Source organism: Nyctereutes procyonoides, unplaced genomic scaffold (assembly GCF_905146905.1).
Source record: "Nyctereutes procyonoides isolate TBG_1078 unplaced genomic scaffold, NYPRO_anot_genome, whole genome shotgun sequence".
Lineage (NCBI taxonomy): Eukaryota > Metazoa > Chordata > Mammalia > Carnivora > Canidae > Nyctereutes > Nyctereutes procyonoides.
The window spans coordinates 35,382,636-35,409,533 of record NW_026575048.1 but is presented as its reverse complement, the minus strand read 5'-3'; the positions used below and the strand labels follow the sequence as shown (position 1 = coordinate 35,409,533).

Below are 26,898 nucleotides of genomic sequence, written 5' to 3'. Positions count from 1 at the left end.
CACAACCCAGCTGCTGTTACTCTGTTCCTTGTCTCCACCCTCAAACTCTCAGAGAAATACAAGCAAAGCAGCACCAGAGTTTTTCCTCTCTCTGGATTCGGCAACAATGGTATTTCCAAGACCCTCTCTGGATCTACCCACTACCTGGTGACCAAAGCCCTTGAAGACTCTGACTGATGGGAGATTATGACAGCCCTATCTCCAGCATGCGCCATGTGTGTGTCATCCAATAAGTTCTCATTTTTCACAGACTAGAACTCAGAGAATATTTTAAACCCCAACCCGGTGACCTGAGCAAAGATGCTATCAGTCTAAAATTGTAACAAACAAAATAGCTGGCATCATTTGTTAGGAATACAGTCCTTACATAAGTATTCTGGCTTTATTATGTTTTAAAGACCTAAATTAAGAGCTTTAAAGACACACACACACACACACACACACACACACACAGACAAATAGTCAGGTGGAACATTGACCACAACAATAAAAACTGTAGACAGCATTCTAGACAGAAAGCTCTAGAATGTTACATCTCCGATAACCTTATTTCCAGCCTCCACCAGTTCTACTCTATCCAAATCTCAAATTCTGATAAGGAAAAATAACTTAGGGTAGTTGTTTCCAACTTAGTTTACTGCCTCTGGATTTTGAGGATGATTCATAATGTTCATTTGCAAACCACTTCCTTTTTCCTTTCAACTCAGCCTTGCAGTGTGGTGTAGGGCACCATGAATCAGATTTTTAAAATCACTCTTTTCCAGGTGATTCTTATATACCCTGAAGGGTGGGGAATACTAGTGTGGTGGAAGTAGGTTGTGGGTGCTAAGAGATAGAACATGAATCATCCCTCACTTAACTAGGACTATCATCCCATCTGGATTCTCATCCCTTTGCTTGCACAATTTTTGTTATGCATATTTGGAAAGAAATAGTCATTTGTTAAACATATTGATTACTGAGAGGGTCTATATTTTCCTCCATAGATTTTTCTCCATACAATGACAGAAGTCCTTAATAGAATATTCTCAAAGTGACAAGCCAGTGTTTATTGGCTTGTGCTTCCTTCCCACAATGGGAAAATAATGTAGCAGTCTTAATGAGCAAGATATGCAGCATGATTTTGGAAAATTAGAGAAGTGGGGCTTCAAGGGAAACTTTAGGGCTGGGTTCCCTCCATAGCCACCAGCACACTGAAGGAATTTCCTAGCCCCATTTTCAGTTTAATTCTGGGTGCATAAAAGAGGGGAAAGCATTACCAGAGATGATAGTACAATTCTACTCTTTTGCGAGGACATCCCAGCTCTGAACGTGAACTACTAGTTCCTTAAACTTGTGTTCCAGGGTAGGAGGCCAATGGGCTGTAAAATGTGAGGAGAAGGGTTGGTCAAGTAATTCTAAAATAAAATGTGCAGTTGAAGAAAATTAAAGAGCATTACTGAAGAAAAACCTATTTCTGAAGCCCCTTTAAGATTCTGAACCAAAACACCTGGTTATTTTTACAAGATGTTGGTATTCTAGATGAAATCACCTACCTTTGGACATTGTCCAAAGACTACTGTCCAGGCTCCATGAGTTTGATGTTCAAATTGAACATATCATTTTATTTCAACTCACACCGAATTAATATAGGTAGACATAAGCCAACATACAGCTAGCTGAATAAACAGCCTACTCAAAAATACAAACTATGATATAGAAGTCAATATTCCTTCCTCTAAACTTGTAGGTTTTGTTATAATTTAGCCCTTCTTTCATTTTGCCTTGGGCTAAAACTAGTGGACTTACCCCAAGGCAGAAGCATATCTTAATAATCTTTTTGGTCTTCTCATGACTAAGACCTAGAACACCGTTTTGCTTACTGAATATTTCAATTGACCATTAAAATGGTTATGTTAATGACAGTAACTAAGATAATTAACATGAGTGCAAAGTTTATCAGTTTTCAAAAATTCTTCTGTTTTTAAAAAATATATTCTCTTATTCCATCCTTGCAACAAGTTTATATTATGCCACTCTTATTATCTCAAATATATAAATATAGAAGCAGAGGTTCAGAAGCAGTAAAATACATTTATTTAATTCTAAAACCCTTGTATTTTTTCACCATACCACATGCCTATTTTTTTCTTTTTAATGTTCGGAAAACACACTTGTATGAACAAAGGTTTTCTTTTCTTAAAATTAGAAAATCAATACTTGTGGACAATTTGTTCTTTTGCAGAGAACAATTCTAAGCAAAAAAAAAAATAGTTCTGAAAATTTAGTGAGTACCAGAAAGCATCAAATATTATGCCAAAAACAGAATAAAAAGTAGGTATTTTACAGTGAGTCTATTTTTCTAATGTCAGTAAAATTTAAAAAAAAAGTAGAAGAAGAAGATGACAGACTCTCAAATCCTGAAGATAAAAAAGTTAGCAAGTTGGAGAAGTAATGTGTTAGAAAAATGAGTGTGGAGAAATGTGGGTCTGCGGAAGTACAATCTGGTTCGACATTTGTAGAGAACAATGTGGCAGTATGTAAAGTCTAAAAACTGCATGCTGTTAAGAATGTTCCTTGTGGTACTGTCTATAATAACTGAAAAACAAGAAGCATTGGAATATTGCACAATCATACTCTTATCAACACTGAAAGAATGCCATCTTCTATTATTAAATGGAGATACTGATTAAAGAGATTATAATCTGACTCAGGGGGCAAGATGGCGGAAGAGCAGGGTCCCCAAATCACCTGTCCCCACCAAAATACCTAGATAACCTTCAAATCATCCTGAAAATCTACGAATTCGGCCTGAGATCTAAAGAGAGACCAGCTGGAACGCTGCAGTGAGAAGAGTCCGCGCTTCTATCAAGGTAGGAAGACGGGGAAAAAGAAATAAAGGAACAAAAGGCCTCCGAGGGGGAGGAGCCCCGCGAGGAGCCGGGCTGAGGCCGGGGCGAGTGTCCCCAGGACAGGAGAGCCCCGTCCCCTCCCGGAGAAGCAGGAGCTGCACCAACCTTCCCGGGGGAAAGGGCCTCGCAGGGAGTTAGAGCAGGACCCAGGAGAGCGGGGATGCCCTCGGGCTCCCGGGGACACTAACAGACACCTGCGAGCGCAGGAGAGTGCTCCGAGCTCCCTAAGGGCTGCAGCGCGCACCGCGGGGCCGGAGCAGCTCGGAGGGGCTCGGGCGGCGGCTCCGCGGAGGGGGCTGCGGGGCGGGAGCGCGAATCCACCAGCGCAGGCCCCGGAGCACAGGGCGCCGGGACACAGCCCAGGATCCGGCCTCCCCCGGGACAGGCAGAGGCCTGGAGGGCCCAGGACAGCGAGGACGCTCCTGCCCCGAGATGAGCAGATCAGCGGCCCTGCCCCGGAGCCTCCAGGCCCTGCAGACGGAGAGCCGAGAGCCCCGAGCCCCGTAGTTCCTGCGGAGGCTGAATCCAGGCTTCCAGAGTTGCCATAGCAACTGCGGCTCTTCCTCCTGGGGCCCCACGGGGTAAACAACCCAACCCCCGCTGAGCCCGGCAGCAGGCAGGGGCAGAGCAGCTCCCCCAAGTGCTAACACCTGAAAATCAGCACAGCAGGCCCCTCCCCCAGAAGACCAGCTGGACGGACCAGTGATACTCCCCCGTGTTCCAATACAACTTGTTTTTGGCCACTCTGCACTGAGCAAAATGACTAGAAGGAAAACCTCACCTCAAAAGAAAGAATCAGAAACAGCCCTCTCTCCCACAGAGTTACAAAATCTGGATTACACTTCAATGTCAGAAAGCCAATTCAGAAGCACTATTCTACAGCTACTGGTGGCTCTAGAAAAAAGCATTAAGGACTCACGAGACTTCATGACTGCAGAATTTAGTTCCAATCAGGCAGAAATTAAAAATCAATTGAATGAGATGCAATCCAAACTAGAAGTCCTAACGACGAGGGTTAACGAGGTGGAAGAACGAGTGAGTGACATAGAAGACAAGTTAATGGCAAAGAGGGAAACTGAGGAAAAAAGAGACAATCAATTAAGGGACCATGAAGACAGATTAAGGGAAATAAATGACAGTCTGAGGAAGAAAAACCTACGTTTAATTGGGGTTCCCGAGGGCGCCGAAAGGGACAGAGGGCCAGAATATGTATTTGAACAAATCCTAGCTGAAAACTTTCCCAATCTGGGAAGGGAAACAGGCATTCAGATCCAGGAAATAGAGAGATCCCCCCCTAAAATCAATAAAAACCGTTCAACACCTCGACATCTAATAGTGAAGCTTGCAAATTCCAAAGATAAAGAGAAGATCCTTAAAGCAGCAAGAGACAAGAAGTCCCTGACTTTCATGGGGAGGAATATTAGGGTAACAGCAGAACTCTCCACAGAGACCTGGCAGGCCAGAAAGGGCTGGCAGGATATATTCAGGGTCCTAAATGAGAAGAACATGCAACCAAGAATACTTTATCCAGCAAGGCTCTCATTCAAAATGGAAGGAGAGATAAAGAGCTTCCAAGACAGGCAGGAACTGAAAGAATATGTGACCTCCAAACCAGCTCTGCAAGAAATTTTAAGGGGGACTCTTAAAACTCCCCTTTAAGAAGAAGTTCAGTGGAACAATCCACAAAAACAAGGACTAAATAGATATCATGATGACACTAAACTCATATCTGTCAATAGTAACTCTGAACGTGAATGGGCTTAATGACCCCATCAAAAGGCGCAGGGTTTCAGACTGGATAAAAGAACAGGACCCATCTATTTGCTGTCTACAAGAGACTCATTTTAGACAGAAGGACACCTACAACCTGAAAATAAAAGGTTGGAGAACCATTTACCATTCAAATGGTTCTCAAAATATACCCTAAAAACTACAGAACACTTCTGAAAGAAATTGAGGAAGACACAAAGAGATGGAAAAATATTCCATGCTCATGGATTGGCAGAATTAATATTGTGAAAATGTCAATGTTACCCAGGGCAATTTACACGTATAATGCAATCCCTATCAAAATACCATGGACTTTCTTCAGAGACTTAGAACAAATTATTTTAAGATTTGTGTGGAATCAGAAAAGACCCCAAACAGCCAGGGGAATTTTAAAGAAAGAAAACCATATCTGGGGGCATCACAATGCCAGATTTCAGGTTGTACTACAAAGCTGTGTTCATCAAGACAGTGTGGTACTGGCACAAAAACAGACATATAGATCAATGGAACAGAACAGAGAACCCAGAAGTGGACCCTGAACTTTATGCTCAACTAATATACGATAAAGGAGGAAAGACAATCCACTGGAAGAAAGACACTCTCTTCAATAAATGGTGCTGGGAAAATTGGACATCCACATGCAGAAGAATGAAACTGGACCACTCTCTTGCACCATACACAAAGATAAACTCAAAATAGATGAAAGATCTAAATGTGAGACAAGATTCCATCAAAATCCCAGAGGAGAACTCAGGCAACACCCTTTTTGAACTTGGCCACAGTAACCGGAGAAGGACAAACAGTGTATGTTCTCATTCATCTGGGGAATATGAATAATAGTGAAAGGGAATATAAGGGAAGGGAGAAGAAATGTGTGAGAAATATCAGAAAGGGAGACAGAACATAAAGACTTCTAACTCTGGGAAATGAACTAGGGGTGGTGGAGGGGGAGGAGGGTGGGGGGTGGGGGTGAATGGGTGACGGGCACTGAGGGGTACACTTGACGGGATGAGCACTGGGTGTTATTCTGTATGTTGGTAAATTGAACACCAATAAAAATTAATTTATATAAAAAAAGAGATTATAATCTATTTATATTTTGTTCCAAAAAATGTGTCTATCAATGCAAAAACTAATAAACACTTCTTGCTTTCAGATGCTATATTAATTAGCTATTGCTGTGCAACAAATTATCTCCAAAGTTAGCATCTTAAAGCAAATAACTTTTGTTATCTGACATGGTTTCTGAGGGTTTAGGAACCTGATCATGTCTTGATTGGGTGTTTCTGGCTCAGGCTCTCAAGTCAAGCTGTTGACTGCCCTAATCCCTGGCATCTCTGAAGGTTTGAAGAGGGCTGCAGGAGACATTGCTCATTTACATAGCTTTGGGCAAGACAGTTTAGTTCTTTGCCACATGGGATGCTCATGACATGGCTTCTCCCAGAGTGAGGGAGAGACAGAGAGAAACTAAGACAGAAGCCACAGTGCCTTTATAACGCAGTGTCAGAAAAGACTCACACCATTACTTCTGCTGTATTCTATTGGTTACACAAACCAGCCCTGGTACAATGTATAAGGATGTGACTAGCAGGATGCAGGGATCCTTGAAGGCCATCTTGGATTCTATCACAGCCTCATCCCTTTCCATGGTCCACTGAAATCTCATCCCATTATAGCAGTGATTCAAATTCCAGAATCCCATCATCTCATTCTAGTCTGGGTGCAGATCAGGTTCCCCAGATGTCATTCCTTAAGTGCAGTTCCTTTTGGTTTGAAGGCTTTTAAGGGGACAAGTTATCTATCCCCTTCATGGCTAATGTATAATCATGGGATAGGATTGGATAACCACTATACATATTCTTGCTCAAAAGGGAAGAAAATGGGAGGAATAAAGGGGTCAGTGATCCAAGAAATTCTGAAATCCAACTAAGCAAGTGTCAAATTTTTTTTTATTAAGGTTCAGTCTTACTTATGTCCGGGAGTTTTTATTCTCCATGGCCCTTGGCTTCACCCTCTGGGCTCATGGTTCTACCCTCTGAAGCATCTTTCCATTATCATGAAATGTCCACATGTTTGTGACTGAGTAGTTTTCTTAGCCTGCTCCCAGCTTGTAGAAGTTTGATGGTTCAAGGCATTTTGTGCTATCCCTGTACCTTTCAGCAGAAACTAAAAAAAATGTGACTGATATAATTCTCTTAGAAACTTTATACATCTTCTGTGGATCTTTTTGGGGGTCATCCCATTAGACAAAAAAAAAATCCACATCCACAAATCTCTTTGAGATAGGCCTTTGGAGTATGAAGAAGGCTAGGGTACAATGCCCTTAAGCATCCTAGAGGCCCTATGGTGTGATTGAAAAGATCTGTGAGGCATACTCTTAATCTCTTCAGAGGGCCTTTTGCCCCACTGAAGACCCATCTTTGATCTTTCTCAGCTCTTAAAGGATTTTACTCATATCTTTAGGCCATACATTCCTGAGAGTGCTCTGGTATCTTTGCTCTGAAGCCATTTTCTATGGTTCTTTTGGGGGTAGGATTATGTCTTCCAGAAAGATAGATTGAAACACCAATTCCCAGTATCTGTGAATGCTACCTTATTTGGAAACAGGGTCTTTGCATGTATAATCAAGTTAAGATGAAGTCATATTGGAGTAGGGTGAGCCTTAGGCCAGAAGGACTGGTTTCCCTCATAGGAAGAAAAGACAACAGATACACAGACAAGACAGACACACAGACTAAAGAATGCCATGTGGTGACAGAAGCAGAGATTGGAGTGATGGGGAGACAAGCCAAGGAACACCAGTTGCCAAGAGCTACCACCATGTACTTTGTTACAGCAGCCACAAGAAATGAATATATTTACCACACAGAGAACTTGGGAATGTTCAAAACCACAGCAAGTCTCAGTTCTTTTGTGTTCAATACTGTTTCCTTCAGCTTCTGTCTTTGACATTTTACTGTAGGCAGCCATAAGCAAGCAGGCACTGTCAACAATTTCAGTTGATGAGGTACATTTTTTCCTTTCTCTGTAACTGCAGGCAACAGTGTTGCTGAAGTTCTGCCCCCACCTAGCCAGAATCTCCCTTCCCCTAGCTTCTAATAATACTCCCTTTCCTGCAAGTCCTCACTCACAGCATTATCAAAGCCCAAAGGCTTCAAAGAACAATTTCTTCAAGGTATTTTTTTTAAGATTTTATTTATTTATTCATGAGAGGCACTCCGAGAGAGGCAGAGATACAGGCAGAGGGAGAAGCAGACTCCCTGCAGGGAGCCCAATGCAGGACTCGGTCCTAGGACCCCGGGATCATGACCTGAGCCAAAGGTAGATGCTCAATCACTGAGCCACCCAGGCTTTAGGCTTCTACCAAAAACCTTCTCAAAGCTCACTGCCTGACTCTGAGGCCACTCCCACATTTTGAGTTTTTGTTACATTATCATCTGGCTTGAGGTGCCCACCTCTGTGTTAGGTATCTATTGCTGCGTAACACATTGCCCCCAGATTTGACAGGTTAAAACAAACACTCATTCACACAGTTTCTGACAGTCAGGAATGCAGAAGTCGCTTAGCAGGAGAGTTGTGGCTCAGCGTAGCAAGTCAGCAAGCTACCAACTGCCCAGGTCTTGCCATCTCTGAGCTCTGAGCCCAGCTTGAAGGGTACGCACACTTCCAGGCTCATTCCTGTGGTAGTTTGTGGGAGGCTTCAGTTCCTTACCTCAGGGCCCTCTCTAGAGGGCATGCTCATGACAAGGTTTCCCACAGAATGGGTAATCCAAGAGACAAAGAAAGAGTGAGCAAGAGAGTGGCCAACATTGAAGTCATCATGTTTTTTAAATCATCTAATCTCAGAGGGAACATGTTATCACTTCTGCTGTATTTCACACAGACCAATTCTGGTACAATATGGGAAAGGACTACACAGGGTTTGAATAGCACGAGGTGAAAATTCCTGAGGGCTATGTTGGAAGCTGGCTATCATGGAAATTTGTTATTTGGCACATGAAAGTTCACAGTTACGGTATCATCAGTTTGGCTGTGTATTTTTTCATACTTCTGAATTTTTTTAAAGATCAACATCACTAACTATTATGAGATGATTTGTGCTTTCCCCAAGATTCATACTTGAAATCTCAATCTCCCAAACCTCAGATTGTAATCATATTTGGAGATTAAATCTTTAAAGAGGTGACTGGTATCCTTAGAAGAGGAAGAGACATCAGGCAGGCCATGCACAGAGGGATAACCATGTGAAAAGTCATCAAGAGGGCAGCCATTTGTAAGCCATGGAGAAGACCTCAGAGGAAACCCCTGCTGACTCCTTGGTCTTAGACTTCTCATCCCCAGAACTATGAGAAAATAAATTCCTATTGTTTAGCCAAGCAATCTGTGGTATTTTAGTACAGCAGCCCAAGCAGAGTAATACACCAATCTTCTGAAAGATACCTGAAAATATCTTGCTATTGCCCACTCTGTATTTTTTAAAAATCATTTTTGTTCTGATGTAGAAAACTACACATTAATATATATAATGAGCTTTTTTCTATATAAAGTGTAAATGATGAGATTTGTTTCTAAACTGAGAATCTATGCTTTCATTAGGAGAACTGAAACTTTCATTTTAAATCTAATGCTCTACATTTTAGAGGTGGAAGCTCGGGGGATTTATGTCTCTCACAATGGAACTGTATCAGAAGATGCTCTCCATGGCCTATTGTGGATTGAATTTTTTTAAATAAATTTATTTTTTATTGGTGTTCAATTTGCCAACATACAGAATAACACCCAGTGCTCATCCCATCAAGTGCCTTGAATTTAGGGATCATATTGTAACAGAAAAGTTGTTTTCAAGGAATTATCAGATTAGCGCAGTTGAAAAGCAAATTGTTAATCTTCTGGGGCCAGGGAGAGGGGACTTGTACTTAGCCAAATTAGCCAAGAGTCCAAGGAGATGTCACAATGAATAGGAAGCAGATTTTGAGAAGCAATCCTGGGGAAATTCTCAAACCAAAGAGCCTTCTAAAAACAGATCTCCAGGGATGCCTGGGTGGCTCAGTGGTTGAGCATCTGCCTTTGGCTCAGGTTGTGATCCTGGGGTTCTGGGATTGAGTCCTGCATCAGCCTCCCAATGGGGAGCCTGCTTCTCCCTCTGCCTATGTCTCTGCTTCTCTCTGAGTGTCTCTCATAAATAAATATATAAAATCTTTAAAAAACAAAACCAAAAAAAAAAAACTCAGCCCTCCACCCTCATATGCTGTAGGCATGTATAAAGAAGCAGCACTGGAGAATCTTTGAGGCTGCTAAGAACATACTCCCTGGTTTGTTCCTTGCTCTATCTCTGATTACACACACTTCTGGTAACTTACTTACCTTTGCTGTGTCTTCTCTAGTGATTTGGGTAACAGGCATCCTGAGTTTGGTGCTCATGTTAACTTTCAATGTAATGAAATGTATTTTAACCTAAGTTTCTTTAAGGATCAAGGTTAGAACAAAACAATGTCTTTTGCCTACCCTGCAATTAAAGTAAGAAATTGAAAATGTTTTTACTCTAGCTTCTATCTTTCCTTAAAATGTATTATAAACCCAATCTATTATAGAAACAATGAATCAAGTTTTTGGTGATTTTTTAAAGATTTTATTTATTTATATGAGAGAGATAGAGAGAGAGAGAGAGCACATAAGCAGGGATAGTGGCAGAGAGGGAGGGATTAGCAGACTTCTTACTGAGCAGGGATTCCCCACTTTGGACTCCATCCCAGGATCCCAGGATCATGACCTCAGCCAAAGGCAGGTGCTTAACCAACTGAGCCATTCAGGTGCTCCAGAATCAAGTTTTTTAAAACTCATGTTCCCCACCCCCCCAAAAAAATATTTTTAGATTCTGAACTTTTTAACCATTTAAAATTTTTATTAAAAGATTTATTTATTTGACAAAGAGAGAGAGCATGAGTAGGGGGAAGGGCAGAGGGAGAGGAAGAGAGAATCTCAAGCAGACTTCCTGCTGAGTGTGGAGCCCTACAATGGGCTGGATCTCACAACCGAGATCATGACCTGAGTTGAAATCAAGAGTTGGATGCTTAACTGACTGAGCCACCCAGGTGTCCCTGAATTTTGTAACCATTTTTTTTTAAATACACACCTACTGGTTGGATTTAGGGGGACCATAAGTCCTTTTATATCTTGACTTCCTTATGTTTGAATTATTAATTTTGATTTCTTAATGCCTTATATATATATTTTTAAGATTTTATTTATTTATTTGAGAGAGAGAGTGAGCAAGAAGGAGAAAAATCACATAAGCAGGGGCAGAGACAGAGAGAGAGAGGGAGAAGCAGAGTCCCTGCTGAGCAGGGAGCCCAATGAGGGGCTTGATTCCAGGACTCTGAGATCATGACCTGAGCCAAAGGCAGACTCTTATTAACCAACTGTGCCACCCAAACGCCCCAAGTGTCTTATATTTTTGAATTCTGAATAATGTTTAAGAAAGGCCAAATGAGTAAAATTGTTTCTGAGTTTTTGTATCTGTACCCAGAATTAAATTTGGCTTGGAATAGTATGTTTGGATCATGAAGTTCCCTCTGTAGAGAAGGAAGGAGACATCACTCCATTCGGAATTGGTGAATAAAAGCAGGAGCTATTTTTTTCCCCTTTATTGGTAAACTATTATTTTCTGTCTGGGGGTTTATATGATAATCTCTTTATGCTAGATTGGCAGACTATGTCCAAGTATGGATATTTTTTCTATCAATAGTTTGATTTTTTTATGCTAAGGAAAATATTTTTCTATTACGTCTGTGATTATTATTTCTGCTCCTCTTTTTCCAGCATTTCCAGGAATTTGTTAAACACAGGTTGGATTTTTACTTATATTCACTCTGTCTCTCATCATCTCTTGCCATTGCATCTTTATCCTTTTCTTCCACAGTTTTGGAAAGCTAGTTCATAGACTACATTTTATCCATTGTTAATTCTGCTCACTAGTGCATCTCTAGCATTTTTGCTTGTGATTACATCCTTCGCTTATTTCACCTGTTTCCATGTTTGACAAGGGCAAATAATTCAGGGTGACTAAAGCCACTCCGACGTGACCCTGGTGTCTGACAGAGCCTCACCTCATACTTATACCTGGAGGATGGACTGATTGGTACAACCCTGACCCAGCTTCCAGGTACTCAATCAGCCTGGCTATGTAGCACCAGGGTGGATCTCTCTCTGTGTGTGTGTGTGTGTGTGTGTGTGTGTGTGTGTATTTTTTTTATTGGAGTTCAATTTGCCAACATATAGCATAACATCCAGTACTCATCCCGTCAAATGCCCCCCTCAGTGCCCGTCACCCAGTCACCTCATCACCCTGCCCACCTTCCCTTCCACTACTCCTTGTTCATTTCCCAGTTAGGAGTCTCTCATGTTCTGTTACCCTCTCTGATATTTCCCACTCATTTTCTCTCCTTTCCCCTTTAATCCCTTTCACTATTTTTTAAATTCCCCGAATGAATGAGACCATATAATGTCTGTTCTTCTCCAATTGACTTACTTCACTCAGCATAATACCCTCCAGTTCCATCCACATTGAAGCAAATGGTGGGTATTCGTCATTTCTAATGGCTGAGTAATATTCCATTGTATACATAGACCACATCTTCTTTATCCATTCATCTTTCTTTTTTAAATTTAATTTAATTTATTTTTTATTTAAAATTTTTTTTTCCATTCATCTTTCGATGGACACTGAGGCTCCTTCTGCAGTTTGGCTATTGTGGACATTGCTGCTATAAACATTGGGGTACAGGAGACTTGGTGTTTCACTGCATCTGTATCTTTGGGGTAAATCTCCAGCAGTGCAATTACTGGGTCATAGGGTAGCTCTATTTTTAACTCTTTGAGGAACCTCCACACAGTTCTCCAGAGTGGCTGTACCAGTTCACATTCCCACCAACAGTGCAAGAGGGTTCCCCTTTCTCCACATCCTCTCCAATATTTGTTGTTTCCTGTCTTGTTAATTTTCACCATTCTCACTGGTGTGAGGTGGTATCTTATCATGGTTTTGATTTGTATTTCACCAGGGTGGATCTTGACCACATTCTGCTCCCAGGGTTCTTCTGTCTCCAGAGAATTTCCTAAGAGAATACCCATCCTCATGTGCTATTCATCTTATTCCCTTCTACTCTCTCTGTGGTTATACTAGGAGGTATGATCTTAGAATCATTATGAAAGAGAGGAGTTAAAGGAGGGAAGTTGCATGGGGCCCAATTCTGGCCTCCTTGGAACTTAATTCTCATGCAAAAGGGGAGCAGTGGTCTGTTTTCAGATTATAAGAGCCCTGAATCTGTGAGCCTAGGCAGAGAATGGGATAAGTAAAACTTTCTCTCATAGTCTTTTTGTTTACTAGTGCTGGGATTAGAAGATGCAACATATTGCAGAGGTGGGGGGTGTTTGCCCAAACCAGTCCCATTGGCACTTGGTGAACTTCCCTCTAGATTTCTATCAATGCTAATATAAGGTTTTATATTTTACAGGGTGTAATGGGTGTTTTAATAGAAAAGAAAGTGCAAAAAAAATCTACTAATAATAAAAAAGAAAAGAGAGTGCATCTCAGGCTAATTCGATGGTTATTTTTTATATATGCCTGATGTACCTTTGCCCCCCAGAGAACAATGTATTCATTGTATATAGAGACAATGATTTTCCAATTCCAATAAGTGCTAAAAAGTTCTCTACTTATCAACTCCCATGGCAGCCCAATGATGGCTTGTGGGCAGAACTCTAAAAGACAACACAAAAGGGTTAAACAGTAGCATTAGGGCCTCCAGAGCAAGCAGGGCTGTCATGTCATACAAATGCCCTGTAGGAACTCTAGCCCTTTCCAGAAGCTTTAATTACCCTGACTCATCCTCTACTACATTTAGCAGATAATCCACCAGCAAGAATATACCTTAAACACGTGTCAAAAAGAAAAAAAAAAACTGCAATATATCTTTACCTTATGATAAATTCTGGCCACCAAACTCCGCTGAAGAACCCTTTCACGAAAATTCACTGCTTTCAACAGAAAGGCGAGATTATTGACTATGTCCACATTAAATGCCAGGAAGCTGAAGGAAAAACACAGTGACCATTATTATTATTTTGTCCTCACCAAAGAATTCCATGGGAAAAAAACAGACAGGGTCTGTTCTGTCAAAAAAGAATTTTCTTCCAATAGAAAAGCAGTGTAAATACAATTCAGCCCCTCACATCTCTCACTTGTTGTATTCATGCTTCTTGCAGGATTTTTCTGATGAATGCTTGGCTTGAGTTGATCCAATGTGATTGTCCTTGTGGTATAAAGAAAATTTAGTTTCCTGCTTTTTTTCACTTACTATTGTATTATAGGTAGTTATTCAAGATTTTACATAGTCTTTCTTCATTAAGAGCTATATAATTTCCATCCATTGGGTTTATAATAATTTTCTCAACCATTGTTGGGCATTTGTTATAATAATGATTACAAATGAGTATTAGCAACCAAATACATCAGTCACAAAGTATTTGTCAATGAATAATATTTCTTAAATACATAATGTATCAGGATCTGTGCTAATTACTGCTGTGCATTATTCAACAATCTCAGTAATTCTAGGATGCAGATACCATAATAATTCAATGTATAGTTTGGGATACTGGGGCTCAGCAAGTTTCAGCAACCTGCTTAAGGTCACATGGGCAGAACATGCTCAGATAGGGTTTTGTCTTAGGGACCCCTGTATTTAAGGGAAGAGGAGCCCCAGAGCGCAGTGAGAGGGCTGTGGGCAAGTGCAGGGTAGAGTGTTCTACAGAGATAATGACTTTCTTCAGTGGTAGTAATCTCCATCTTCCTGTCTGGCAATGAGGAAATTGAGGCACAGAGGAGTTAAGAGACTTAGACGCAAAGAGACTCAAAACACCCAAGTCTCCCTAAAAACCCCATTGGCTTTTCAATCTGTGGCTCTGCCTTTTGTGCTAATTTTGAATCCCTTCCTCCGCCCCCCATGAAACTTCTGTTTAGACAGACAGCAAAGGGGTTAATTCACACTTAGGGTTTCCCTACTTTTCTGCCATCTTGCCCCTCCCTCCCACTTATGGTTTCCCATACCTTAACCACCCTTTGCCTTCCCCTCACCCCATATCCTTGGGAAGTAAGTTATCATAAGACCCAAATAACTGTGATTCTCATTAATTAAAATTAAAGTCACAAGTAGTAGTTGCTATTGCTCAGTCAGGTGCCCCAAAGCAATTGATGCAGTGCTTTTGAGAATGCCAAGCACCGAATTAAAAATTGCCCTTCAATAGGACAGGAAAGATGGGAAGTCATTTATATGTCAAGCACCAGGAAATTTAAATTATATCAGTATTTACTCTGAATCTGGTATTTAGAAGGTTGAGCTTCTCTCCTAGTCTATTTAACAAAAAGTGTAAAGAACTGTCATATTGTATTGAAAAGTATGTTTCAGTCATTCCGGAGACTGTTACTAGGAAGCCTGGAGATTGTGAATTTTGTTATTAGATATTATCTTTTTTGGAATGTTAACTATAGAATACTGTCCACCTGAGGTTGGCAATTTCATGGGCTACACAAAGTGGATCTCATCCAGCCACTGTATCATGAATCACATGCCAAGCATGACCACATCATGTAGTTTTAGGAACTCACCCAGCATCAAAGACTGTGCAAACTCTCTTAAAAGTAGGAATATTGCTATGGCAACCTCCTTGTATTTTACAAGATCAAAATGGACTCTAAATTCAAATGCATGTCATTAGTCATCAAGGAAATGTGAATGAAAACCACAGTGAGGTAGCATCATATATCCACTGGAATAACTAAAAGTAAATATACTGACATCATCAAATGTTGACAAGGATACAGAGCAACCAGAATTCTTATACTTGTTGATGACGTGTAGAATGGCAAAACCACTTTGGAAAAAGTTCTCATAGTTTCTCATAAAACTAAACAAATACATACCCTATGACCCAACAATTCCACCCTTACTATTCACCTTAGAGAAATAAAAACATATATTCATAAAAAACTTATATATGAATATTTACAGTAGAGCTACTCAGAAGAGTGAAAAATTTAAAACATCTCAGGTATCTCTCCATCAACAAAAGGGAAAGGAAATCCTAATATATCCATAAAATAGAATACTACTCAGTAATAAAAAGGAAGACGCTAATATACATAGTAACATGAATGAATCTCAGAAAGCATTATGCCCTGTTAACAAGCCAACTACAAAAGAGCACATACTGTATGGTTCCACTTATATGAAATTCTAACACAGGAAAAACTAATCTGTGGTAAAATAGTATCAGATTAGTGACTGCATCTGGGTGGTCACAGGAACTGACTGAAAAGGGACATAAGAGAGCTTTCTGGAGTGATACTGATGACCTGTAATTTAACAAGAGTTTTGATTATATAGGTGTATACATTTGTCAAAATTCAGTGAATGCACACTGAAGAGTTGTATATTTCATTGTATGTAAATTCTACAAAAGAAGAAAAAAAACTATAGCCAAATTTTGAACTCTAGTTAATGATGTTCATGCTGAAATACTTAGAAGTATGCTGATGTCTGCTGTTTATTTTGAAATGCATCAGAGAATAAATATGAATCGATAGGTGGGTTGAGGATTTGATACATGGATATATATGGGATGTAACAAGCACAGTAGCATGTTGATAGCAGAATCTAGATGGTAGATGAATAAATGTTCACTAAGATTTTTAAAAATTTTGCTTGATATGTGAAAGTGTTCATAATATTATATGGCAAAACATTCAAGTATAATGCAGAATCTTTCCTCAACTTCCACAATCTCCTAAAGATCCATGGGGTGATGAGAGCATCTAGAGCTCCAGTGGCAGCCCCGTAGAGAAGGTGAAGTGCCCTGTACACTGGGACCATGTTGGATGAAAAGGCTTTCCCTAATATACATAAAAATCAGAGCAAGGTTTTGAGACTTAAGTAGATAAACACAGACAGACTGAATCAGTAAAACCTGGATGTGTGGGAGAGAGATGTGTCCTGTTTTGGAGGTTAATAACCGAGACAAAAATAAATGGACTGGAACTTTCCAAATATTTACAATTGGAATGCTGCCTTTGGCACATCTAAAGTCTATCCCGGAAAATTTGCTAGGAATATAGATTTGCATATGGGTGAGGGTCTGTTTTGCTTTCAAAATGATGGAAACAAGCCCTGCTCTGCTATCTGGAAAAGAAATGAAAGGGCAGATGATTTGCTGCCAGTTTGGGAACAAGTTTCCTGAATGGATAGAACTGATACTGATGGGAATTGTACAGTTCTTTCAACTCCTTATATGTTGGAAAATTTTCAAACTAATAAATTGGGGGGAAAGCTAACAGGACTACGTAATGCCTGTGTAGGGCTAGAAATATTAAAAGGATGCACTGATTTTGTCCAGTGTGCAAGGACAAATTGAGACACTATTACTAATAGAGACAAGTGAAACAGTCCTAGAGTATGGGAGCTGATGTTTTCATGCTTCAAGATACACTACAGTTTGGGGCACCAGGATGGCTCAGTCGATTAAGCATCTGACTCTTGATTTCAGCTCAGGTTGTGATCTCAAGGTTGTAAGATTGAGCCCCATGATGGGCTCAGCACTGGGCATGGAGCCTGCTTAAGACTCTTTCTCTCCCTCTCCCTCTGCCCCTCACTGCCTCTTAAAAAAAAAAAAAAAGGTGGACTACAATTTGAATAAACAGGAACCTGGGCAGGAAAAAAGAAAAGAAAATAAAAGAAAAAAGGACAGACTACAGATTTCCTAATTTTACTTCATGCCAACAGATATGAAAAGTCCCACACACTATTATTTATTTAGTGTTTCCTATGTTTTTAATCAAGATTTTAAGATGACATATTCTAATAATACTTCCCTTGGAAATCAGTTCAACACATTTTGGTTACAATTTAAAAATCACACAAAATTTTAAAAGCCACAATAAAATCCTTAAAAATAGAATAAAGGAAACAACATATTTATGAGCATAAATCAATGAAGTAGAAAACAAAGGTACCATGGAGAGGATCAACAAAGAGGAAAGCTGATTATTTGAAAAAGCAAACAAAAAACCAGACAAACATCTGGTAATATTAAGCAATAATAAAGAAGAGAGAAAGCATGAAAAATAAATTTAGGAATGACAAGTGGGACCTAACTACAGATCTAGCAGAAGTTTAAAAGATAATCAGAGAACAGTATGAAAAACGTTATGCCAATAAATTCAAATCCAAATGGGTAAATTCTTAGAAAATATTATTTATGAAAACCAACACAAGAAGAGAAAGCCTAAATGGCCTTAAGACAATTAACCTACAAGTTGACCCCGGAACAGTATGGCCCTGACTCCTGTGCAATCAAAAATCTGTATATAACTTAGGACTTCCCCAAAACTTAACTATAAATAGCCTACTGTTGACTGGAAGCTTTACCAACAACCAAAACAGTCAACACATATTTTGTATGTTTACATACTATATACTGTATTCTTACAGTAGAGTAAGCTAAAGAACATATTATTTTTTTAAGAACATGTTATTAAGAAAATCATAAGGGAAGAAAATACATTTATAGTATTGTACTCTATTTATCAAAGAAAGTACACATGTAAGTGGCCCTGTGCTGTTCAAACCCATGCTGTTCAAGGGTCAACTGTAAATTAATCAGTAGTTTAAATATTTCCCCAGGTCCAGATAGTTTTTAGATAACTCATCAAATTCTCCCACAAAATAAGAAGCTACTCCCAAAATAGCTTTATGAAACCAGCAAAACTTGATATAAATTCAAATCAGGGAACTACAAGAAAGGAAAACAGTAAGCTAATAAGTAAACAAAAACCCTAAAAACAACACTAACAAGTCAAACTCAGGGAAATATAAAAATGACAATGCAGCATAACAAAACTGAACATTTCTCAAGCGTGCAAGAGTAGCTTAACAGTAAAAGATTTATGAGGTGGGGCACTTGGGTGGCTCAGTGGTTGAGCGTCTGCCTTTGGCTCAAGTTGCGATCCCAGGGTCCTGGGATCCAGTCCCACATCAGGCTCCCTGTAGGAAGCCTAATGCTCCCTCTCTTATGTCTTGCCTCTCTCTGTGTGTCTCATGAATAAATAAATAAAATCTTAAAAAAATATATTTATGAGGGTTATTTATCACATTAACAAACTAAAGAAAAAATATTTCAGTAGATGCAAAAAAATCATTTGCAGTAAAATTCATCACCTCGTAATGACAAAAATATGTTTAAAATAACAGTAAGTGGAGCTTCTTTAGGAAGTAAGGTGATTCAGAAACTTCAGTAAAGGTCACTCTTTTTTTTTTTTTCAAACATCATTCTTAATAGTGAAATGTTAAGCTAATTCTTTTTAAAACCAGGAATAAGACAAAAGAACATCTTCTACATAAAAAAGAATAAAAGGAATAGCAAATGGAAAGAAACAAAAAATCATCATTTGCAGATGGTATGATTGTCTATGGAAAAAACACTCAAAGAATCTACAGACACAGAAGAAATTATTTTTTATTGTCAGGTTTATATGCAAAAGTCAACTGCATTTATAATAAATGAGCAATGACAAAAACATAATTTTTAAAAAGTATTTCTTTTATAACAACAAAATCATAAAGTACCTAGTAGTAAATCTATCAAAGGATATACTATGTATGGAGAAAATTATAAATTTCTAGAAAACACTTAGAAGATTAAAATCTTTGAGGCAAGGATCACTTTTGTAATGTCAATTTTTCTGCAAATCTATAGATTTAATACACTTTCAAAGAAAATTACAGATTTTTAAAAATTGTGGTAAAATATACATGACATAAAATCCACCACTTTAAACATTTAAAAAATTGTACTTAAATTCAATTTGCCAGCATATACTATAACACCCTAGTGCTCATCTCATCACCTGCCCTCCTTAATGCTCCATCATCCAGTTACCCCATCCCCCCCATGTAGCTCCCCTTCTGTAACCCTTTGTTTCCCAGAGTTAGGAGTCTCTCATGGTTTGTCTTCCTTTCTAATTTTTCACCACTCAGATTCCCCCTTTCCTTTATGGCCTCTTTCACTATTTCTTATAGTCCACATATGAGTGAGACCATATAATGATTGTCTTTCTCCGACTGACTTATTTCACTCAGCATTATACCCTCCAGTTCCATTTTAACCATTTTTAAGAGTGCAGTTCAATGACATTAAGTACATTCATACTGTTGTACAACCATCACCACCATCCATCTCCAGAACTTTTTCATTTTCCCAAGCTGAAATGCTGTCCCCACTAAATAATAACACCCTGTTCTCTCCTCCTCCCAGGCCCCCCATTTTCTACTTCATGCTCCATGAATCTGACTACCCTAGATACCTCATAAAACCATGGTCATGGAATATTTTCCTTGTGTGCATGCAGGCTTTGTTCTTCTTCTTCTTCTTCTTCTTCTTTTTTTTTTTTTGAGAAACTTAACAAACAAAAGAAACTTAACAAACTGATTCCAAAACTTATATGTAAGAATTGCAAAAGACCCAGAATACCCAACACAACTCTGAATTATATTTCAGACATAATAATATAATAATTATAAATCTAGTGTAATTGCAACAGTGTATTGTTGGATTAGGATACACAAATAGACTAGGAACAAAGTAACCCTGAAATAGACTCCCACATACATAGAAATTTATATGAGTGCCAGAGCTGGCACTGCAGATCACTAGTAAAGGACAGTCAATTCAGTAAATGGTGCTGGGTCAACTGACAATCACTAAAAGAGAAAAAAATGAAATTAGATCCCTTTCTCATACTATAGACAAAAACTTCTAATGGATTCAAGAATTAAATGTGAAAGATGAAACTCTCAAGCTTTAAAATATATATATTTCATGGTCTGAAAGTAGACAAGATGCAGCAAGTGTGGAGTATAAAAGATTGATACATTCCACTGAAAGTTAAGAACTTACGTTAAAAGACACCACAAAGACAATATAAGACAAGGCACAGACTTGTAGAAAAGAGGTGTAACATCTACAACAACAAAGGATAAAAAAAAAAAAACCACCCTAAAAATCAGTAAGAATAAAGAAAAAAAAGAAAAAGTGGCACAACACATGGACAGGAATTTCACATGAGATGAAATATAAGTGGCAAATTAACCTGTGAAAGCATGTTCAACTTTAACAGTAATAAGGAAAATGCAATTTAAAGCACGGCAAGACCTTTATGTATATATATACATACATACACAGTATTGACAAAATTAAGACTGATAAAAAGCACGTGTGGGTGAGGACACAGTTCCACAGGACACATGCTGCTAGGGAAGGTATAAATTTGTTTTTTTTTTAATAATAATAAATTTATTTTTTATTGGTGTTCAATTTGCCAACATACAGAATAACACCCAGTGCTCATCCCATCAAGTGCCCCCCTCAGTGCCCGTCACCCAGTCACCCCCACCCCCCGCCCTCCTCCCCTTCCACCATCCCTAGTTCTTTTCCCAGATTTAGGAGTCTTTATCTTCTGTCTCCCTTTCTGATATTTCCTACCCATTTAAATTTGTACAATGATTTTGAAACATAATTTGTTACTATCTAGTGAAGTTGAACATACCCCACAACACAGCAGGCTCACTCCTAGGTAATATGTACTATTGAGGAGTGTTTTTCCAACAGCATACCACAAATCACTAATGAGTCATGAAATCAGTTTAAAGCACTGAGATCAGTATTTTTAAAAAACAAAATTGAAGACTATCAGAGACAATTTCAAGTAGTAGGCTCAGCATTGTTTTGTGAGAAGTTTGCTTCAGTGGTGTCTGTTGGGTGTGTGTGTGTAGCGGGGGCTCTATGAATGTGTGGGCGTCAGTGGTTGGTGTAAAATTTATTTCTAATTCTGAGTCACAGCAACTAAATTTGAAGGTCCTGTAGAAGCTCTTATACATATTCCCCAGAGAAAGCACAAGATTTTTCAAAAGAGCTTTGTGCCAAGTATCAAAAACACAATTCAAATGTCCACTGATTTTGGAGATTAGAATGGATAAGTAAATTGGAGCATATACACATGATGAAATATTATAAACAAAGAGAACAGTTCTTTACGCATATCACAACTTTGATGAATCATAGAAACAAAATAGAGTGAAAACAGGAAGCTACAGAATACCACATACATTACCCCTTATTTATCAACCATAAAGACAATACTAAAAAAAAAAAATCAATAAAAACAAGCTAAGACATGGATCTTGAAGCCAAACTGCCTGGGATCAAATCCTAGCTCTGTCACTCATTAGCATATGCCCTCAGGTGAAATACTTAACTTCTATGCCTCAGTTTCCTCATTTGTGAAATGGAAATAATAATCTGCTTCATGGGGTCTTTAGGACTAAAATCTCTCAAGTGCTTGGAATAGTGAACACATAATAAAGAAGGAACAGGAGAAGAATAAGAACAGAATTAGCAATGTTCTGGTTCTTTGGTTAGGGAGTGGGTACATGAGCACTGATGCTACATATTCATGTATCTTTTGCATATTTGGAATATTTAAAATTTCAACAAGAGTGAGTTGTGCCACGAGAAGTTTCCATGCACTCAGGCTCAGTAATAAGACACTGTGGGCCAAGGATAGTGACAGCCGAAGCAGTTACATACCTGGTTCTCAGCTTGTCACTCCCAGACTCAGCCCAGTTTTGGAGGCAGCTGAAGAGTGGTTTCTCTTTATGCTGTTTGGTGTATTGAGCCAGCAGTTCCCGCACTACAACCTGTACAGACAGTTCATTTGTCAGTCGTTTGTCAATATAAAAAAGTGCTAGAGTGTCTTTAAATGCTATAGCCAGATAAGGTCTAGTTGCTTTTAGCAAACTCCTTGGAAGGAATCAAATATAAACCCCATCCTCCGGAGGCCTCTGTTTCCCATGGCAAATGTGTGGTGCTCACCCTACCACTATCAGTCCCTCCCCTATTGCCAACTTGACCAACTGGCTACCTACTTACTGCTCTCTCTCTTGCCCAAGACATCAGCCTCTCATGTCAGTCCTGGGACGAAGTATTTCGGATGACACTTCAAATCAAACCTACTTGCTTTCCCTGAGCCAGACAGATGGATGGTCTGTTTTCTTTTTTGCCTCTAATATTCTCTGGTTGATTAGGCCTTTGGGAAACAGTATTAAAATGTATATATAAAACAAGCGCCATCAATCTTCTCCCTCAGCAGCTTTAAAGTTACAATTTGGCCCTAAAATACTGCATGCTTTTCCAGTTTTGTTTTAAAAAGATGTCCATGTCTAGCCTGCTACAGACAGAGGCCCAGCTGACAGCAGCGACTGTTAGACATTTCTGTGAGACTACCTTGGACCAGTCTGCCTATAAGCCTCTAGTTGATTGCCATGGTATGAGTGAGCCCAGGCTAGGCCAGCAGAAGAATGACACCATGCGAGTCCAACCCAAATTGCTGACCCACACAACTATAAGATAACAATTGTGTGTTGTTTTAAGTTACCCCATTTTGGAGTGGTTCATTACATAGCAATAAATAGCTGATTCAATAAACACAAAACTAACCCTAGAATGTTTCCTTCTTTGTTTCAGATACATTTATATTTTTATAGAGATTATATAAAATGTTATATACTTTCAATCAACAGTATATCTTCAATGATATTTTTGGTTTACATTGCTGTCTCTGATTCTAGTTATCTGTTTAATGGGTGCATAATATTTTTGTTTGGAACCATCATAGCTAATTAAACATTCCCATTCATGTAAACATTTAGCTCATTTTCAGTTTTATACTGTCATTAACTACTTTGATATCAATATTTTCAGGCAAAAGGAAGTTATTGTTCCCCCATTTTTTTTTGGTTATTACCCGAAAATAAATCTGATGAACCCAACTGATGCAAAGTTCCTTATAAAGGGCCACCTCACATATAAGAGAGATGCTGGAAACTTGTCAAGGCATATTTGCCTAAGGGAGCTTTATTAGCAGTGCAGAGTAGAGCTAGTCATGCAATTCATGGGACAGTCTCAACTCGCAGAGGACTACATGGCACCCAGTGTCCTTCTCAAAGTCATGTAGTCAAACCCATGCAGTCAACTGATAGCCCAGAGCCTAACTCAGTTACACCAAAGCTTTCAGGTTCTTCCCATCCCGGCCGCTGGAAGAACTAAGCTCCCTGTCCCCAAAAGTTAGAGATGGCTGTAGGACTGGCTTTAAACCTGTGACATGCAAGCTGGTGTGATGTTCCCAGTTGTGACAGGTCCCTAACCCGGGGCTTCAGTCTCTGCTGGAGGCTGCCACAATAATCCTAGGTATAGATGCATGCATTGTCCTCTATATTGTTAATTTTATTATAAATTGCTTTTGTTTCTTTGCAGTAGTGTGTTGAATTCTTGAAATTATATCTCTAGATAAGTTACATTATTCATGACTTTGTTTCAGGATAGTAAAGGGGGTGTTACAAAATATTTTTTATAAAAAAGAGGGCATTATGTCCAGTATGTTTAAGAATCACAGTATAGGGGTGTCTGGGTGGCTCAGTCAGTTAAGCATCTGACTCTTGATTTCTGCTCACATAGTGATCTCAGGGTTGTGGAACTGAGCCCTGCATTGGGCTCTGTGCTAAGCATGGAGTCTGCTTGTCCCTCTCTCTTGCTCCTCCCCCTGATCCTCTCTCTCAAATAAATAAAATCTTTTTTAAAAAAGGATCACAGTATAGTATTATGGGTCAGAGGATGTGAACACTTTTATGGCTGCTGCTATAGAAAATAAGTATAAAAATCAAAACACTCCCAGAAAATAGTGGAAAATTAACTAACTTTAACTAGAATTAAAATTAAAATTAAATAGCAATCAAGTTTCACTGACACAACATTAGGATTAAGATTTACACTGTTTGGTTTTGGTAATCTATTACATTTATGATGGCTTTCACTCCATCTTTCTCTTGTTACAAGAGCAACATAATTCCAACCATTAAAAAATCCTTTCTCTGATTTCCACCTTCCCATATCTTTACCTTTGTCTATATTTCTTGATAGCATTTATTGCTGCCTGATGATATGGAGCAAAGCAACTTGTCTCTTGTCTTTCTACTGCCTGGGAGGTAAGCGACAGGAGGTCACAGTTTGTTCATTTTTAGGCCGTCAGACAACGGACGACACAGAGTTGAGAGCAGAGGAATCTTTCTTGAATGAATGAATGAATGAATGAATACATAAATAAATCCCCTTCCTGTTTTCAATATATTATCCAATCTATTCAATTCCTTAACAATTTCTTTTAGCTACTGTCACTACTCCTACCTTTCCGATTTAAGCAACTTAAATCCGAAAAAAAATTCACTCTAGCTAGAATTAAAATTAGAATGATATAGTAATCCAGTTCAGATGCAACACTTTAGGGAAAAGATAGACAAATTGGGCTCCAGCAGATTAGTCATTTTAGATCTTTGCTCCCTTTTCTTTCCTTTTTGTTCCTTGCTCTTGGCATCTTTCCTCCTTTTCTAGGTCATAAGACAAAATATGATTTTAAAAATGAGTTTATTTCCTGCTGTTGATACTCCCTTAGTGAAAGATTAAATGATTGAAGCTATCAGCTACCATGGAGTTTGGGCATTACAGTCTCTAAATCCAATACTTTATTTGATAAATGACCTAGAGAGAGGAAAAGAGATCAGTCACCCTCTTGACTGGGCATGCAACAAAAATGTGCTTGTTTTCACTCGTATATATACATTTTTAATACACACATATACATATGTACATTTTTAACTTCCTATTTTAAAACAATTTTAGACCCACAAAAAGTTGAAAACCTGATATAGTACAGAGAGGTTTTATCTAGTCATCACTCAGCTTCCCTTCAGAGTGATATCTTACACAGCAATAGTGATTACCAAAATCAGGAAATTCAATACAATTTTACTTATAGTAGAAATTTCATTATTTGAGAGTGAACCCAATAGTAGATCATTTTGTAAAGTGAAATATTATCTTTTTGCAATATAAGTGATTACATCCGTATCCAAGTCTGGTGTTTTGAATATTCACACCATATTTTCTTATGACAACTTGTGATGTTATTTCTTTCTAGGTGACTGTTTTTGTGGTCATGTTGTTTCTGTGGTTATTTACAGTTCTCTGGTTCTAAATATGAATACTCTATTTTATTCTATATATTTTTTTTTCTTATTTTTTATTTTTTTTTTTATTTTTTTTTTTATAAATTAATTTTTATTGGTGTTCAATTTACCAACATACAGAATAACACCCAGTGCTCATCCCGTCAAATGTACCCCTCAGTGCCCGTCACCCATTCACCCCCACCCCCCGCCCTCCTCCCCCTCCACCACCCCTAGTTCATTTCCCAGAGTTAGAAGTCTTTATGTTCTGTCTCCCTTTCTGATATTTCTCACACATTTCTTCTCCCTTCCCTTATATTCCCTTTCACTATTATTCATATTCCCCAAATGAATGAGAACATACACTGTTTGTCCTTCTCCGGTTACTGTGGCCAAGTTCAAAAAGGGTGTTGCCTGAGTTCTCCTCTGGGATTTTGATGGAATCTTGTCTCACATTTAGATCTTTCATCTATTTTGAGTTTATCTTTGTGTATGGTGCAAGAGAGTGGTCCAGTTTCATTCTTCTGCATGTGGATGTCCAATTTTCCCAGCACCATTTATTGAAGAGAGTGTCTTTCTTCCAGTGGATCGTCTTTCCTCCTTTATCGTATATTAGTTGACCATAAAGTTCAGGGTCCACTTCTGGGTTCTCTGTTCTGTTCCATTGATCTATATGTCTGTTTTTGTGCCAGTACCACACTGTCTTGATGAACACAGCTTTGTAGTACAACCTGAAACCTGGCATTGTGATGCCCCCAGATATGGTTTTCTTTTTTTAAAATTCCCCTGGCTGTTCGGGTCTTTTCTGCTTCCACACAAATCTTAAAATAATTTGTTCTAAGTCTCTGAAGAAAGTCCATGGTATTTTGATAGGGATTGCATTATACGTGTAAATTGCCCTGGGTAACATTGACATTTTCACAATATTAATTCTGCCAATCCATGAGCATGGAATATTTTTCCATCTCTTTGTGTCTTCCTCAATTTCTTTCAGAAGTGTTCTATAGTTTTTAGGGTATATTTTGAGAACCATTTGAATGGTAAATGGTTCTCCAACCTTTTATTTTCAGGTT

General features: G+C 38.8%; 1 protein-coding gene across 1 annotated transcript in view; it reads right to left on the bottom strand.

Annotated features, from left to right (window-relative positions):
• ACOXL (acyl-CoA oxidase like) overlaps window positions 1-26,898 on the bottom strand; it is a 351,472-nt gene that overhangs the window by 102,279 nt on the left and 222,295 nt on the right. The window contains exons 14-15 of the mRNA XM_055327355.1: window positions 22,356-22,465; window positions 13,636-13,747 (exon numbers count right to left, since the gene is read on the bottom strand). Of these exons, the coding sequence (XP_055183330.1) occupies window positions 13,636-13,747; window positions 22,356-22,465 (222 nt within the window). The remainder of the gene's footprint in view (window positions 1-13,635; window positions 13,748-22,355; window positions 22,466-26,898) is intronic.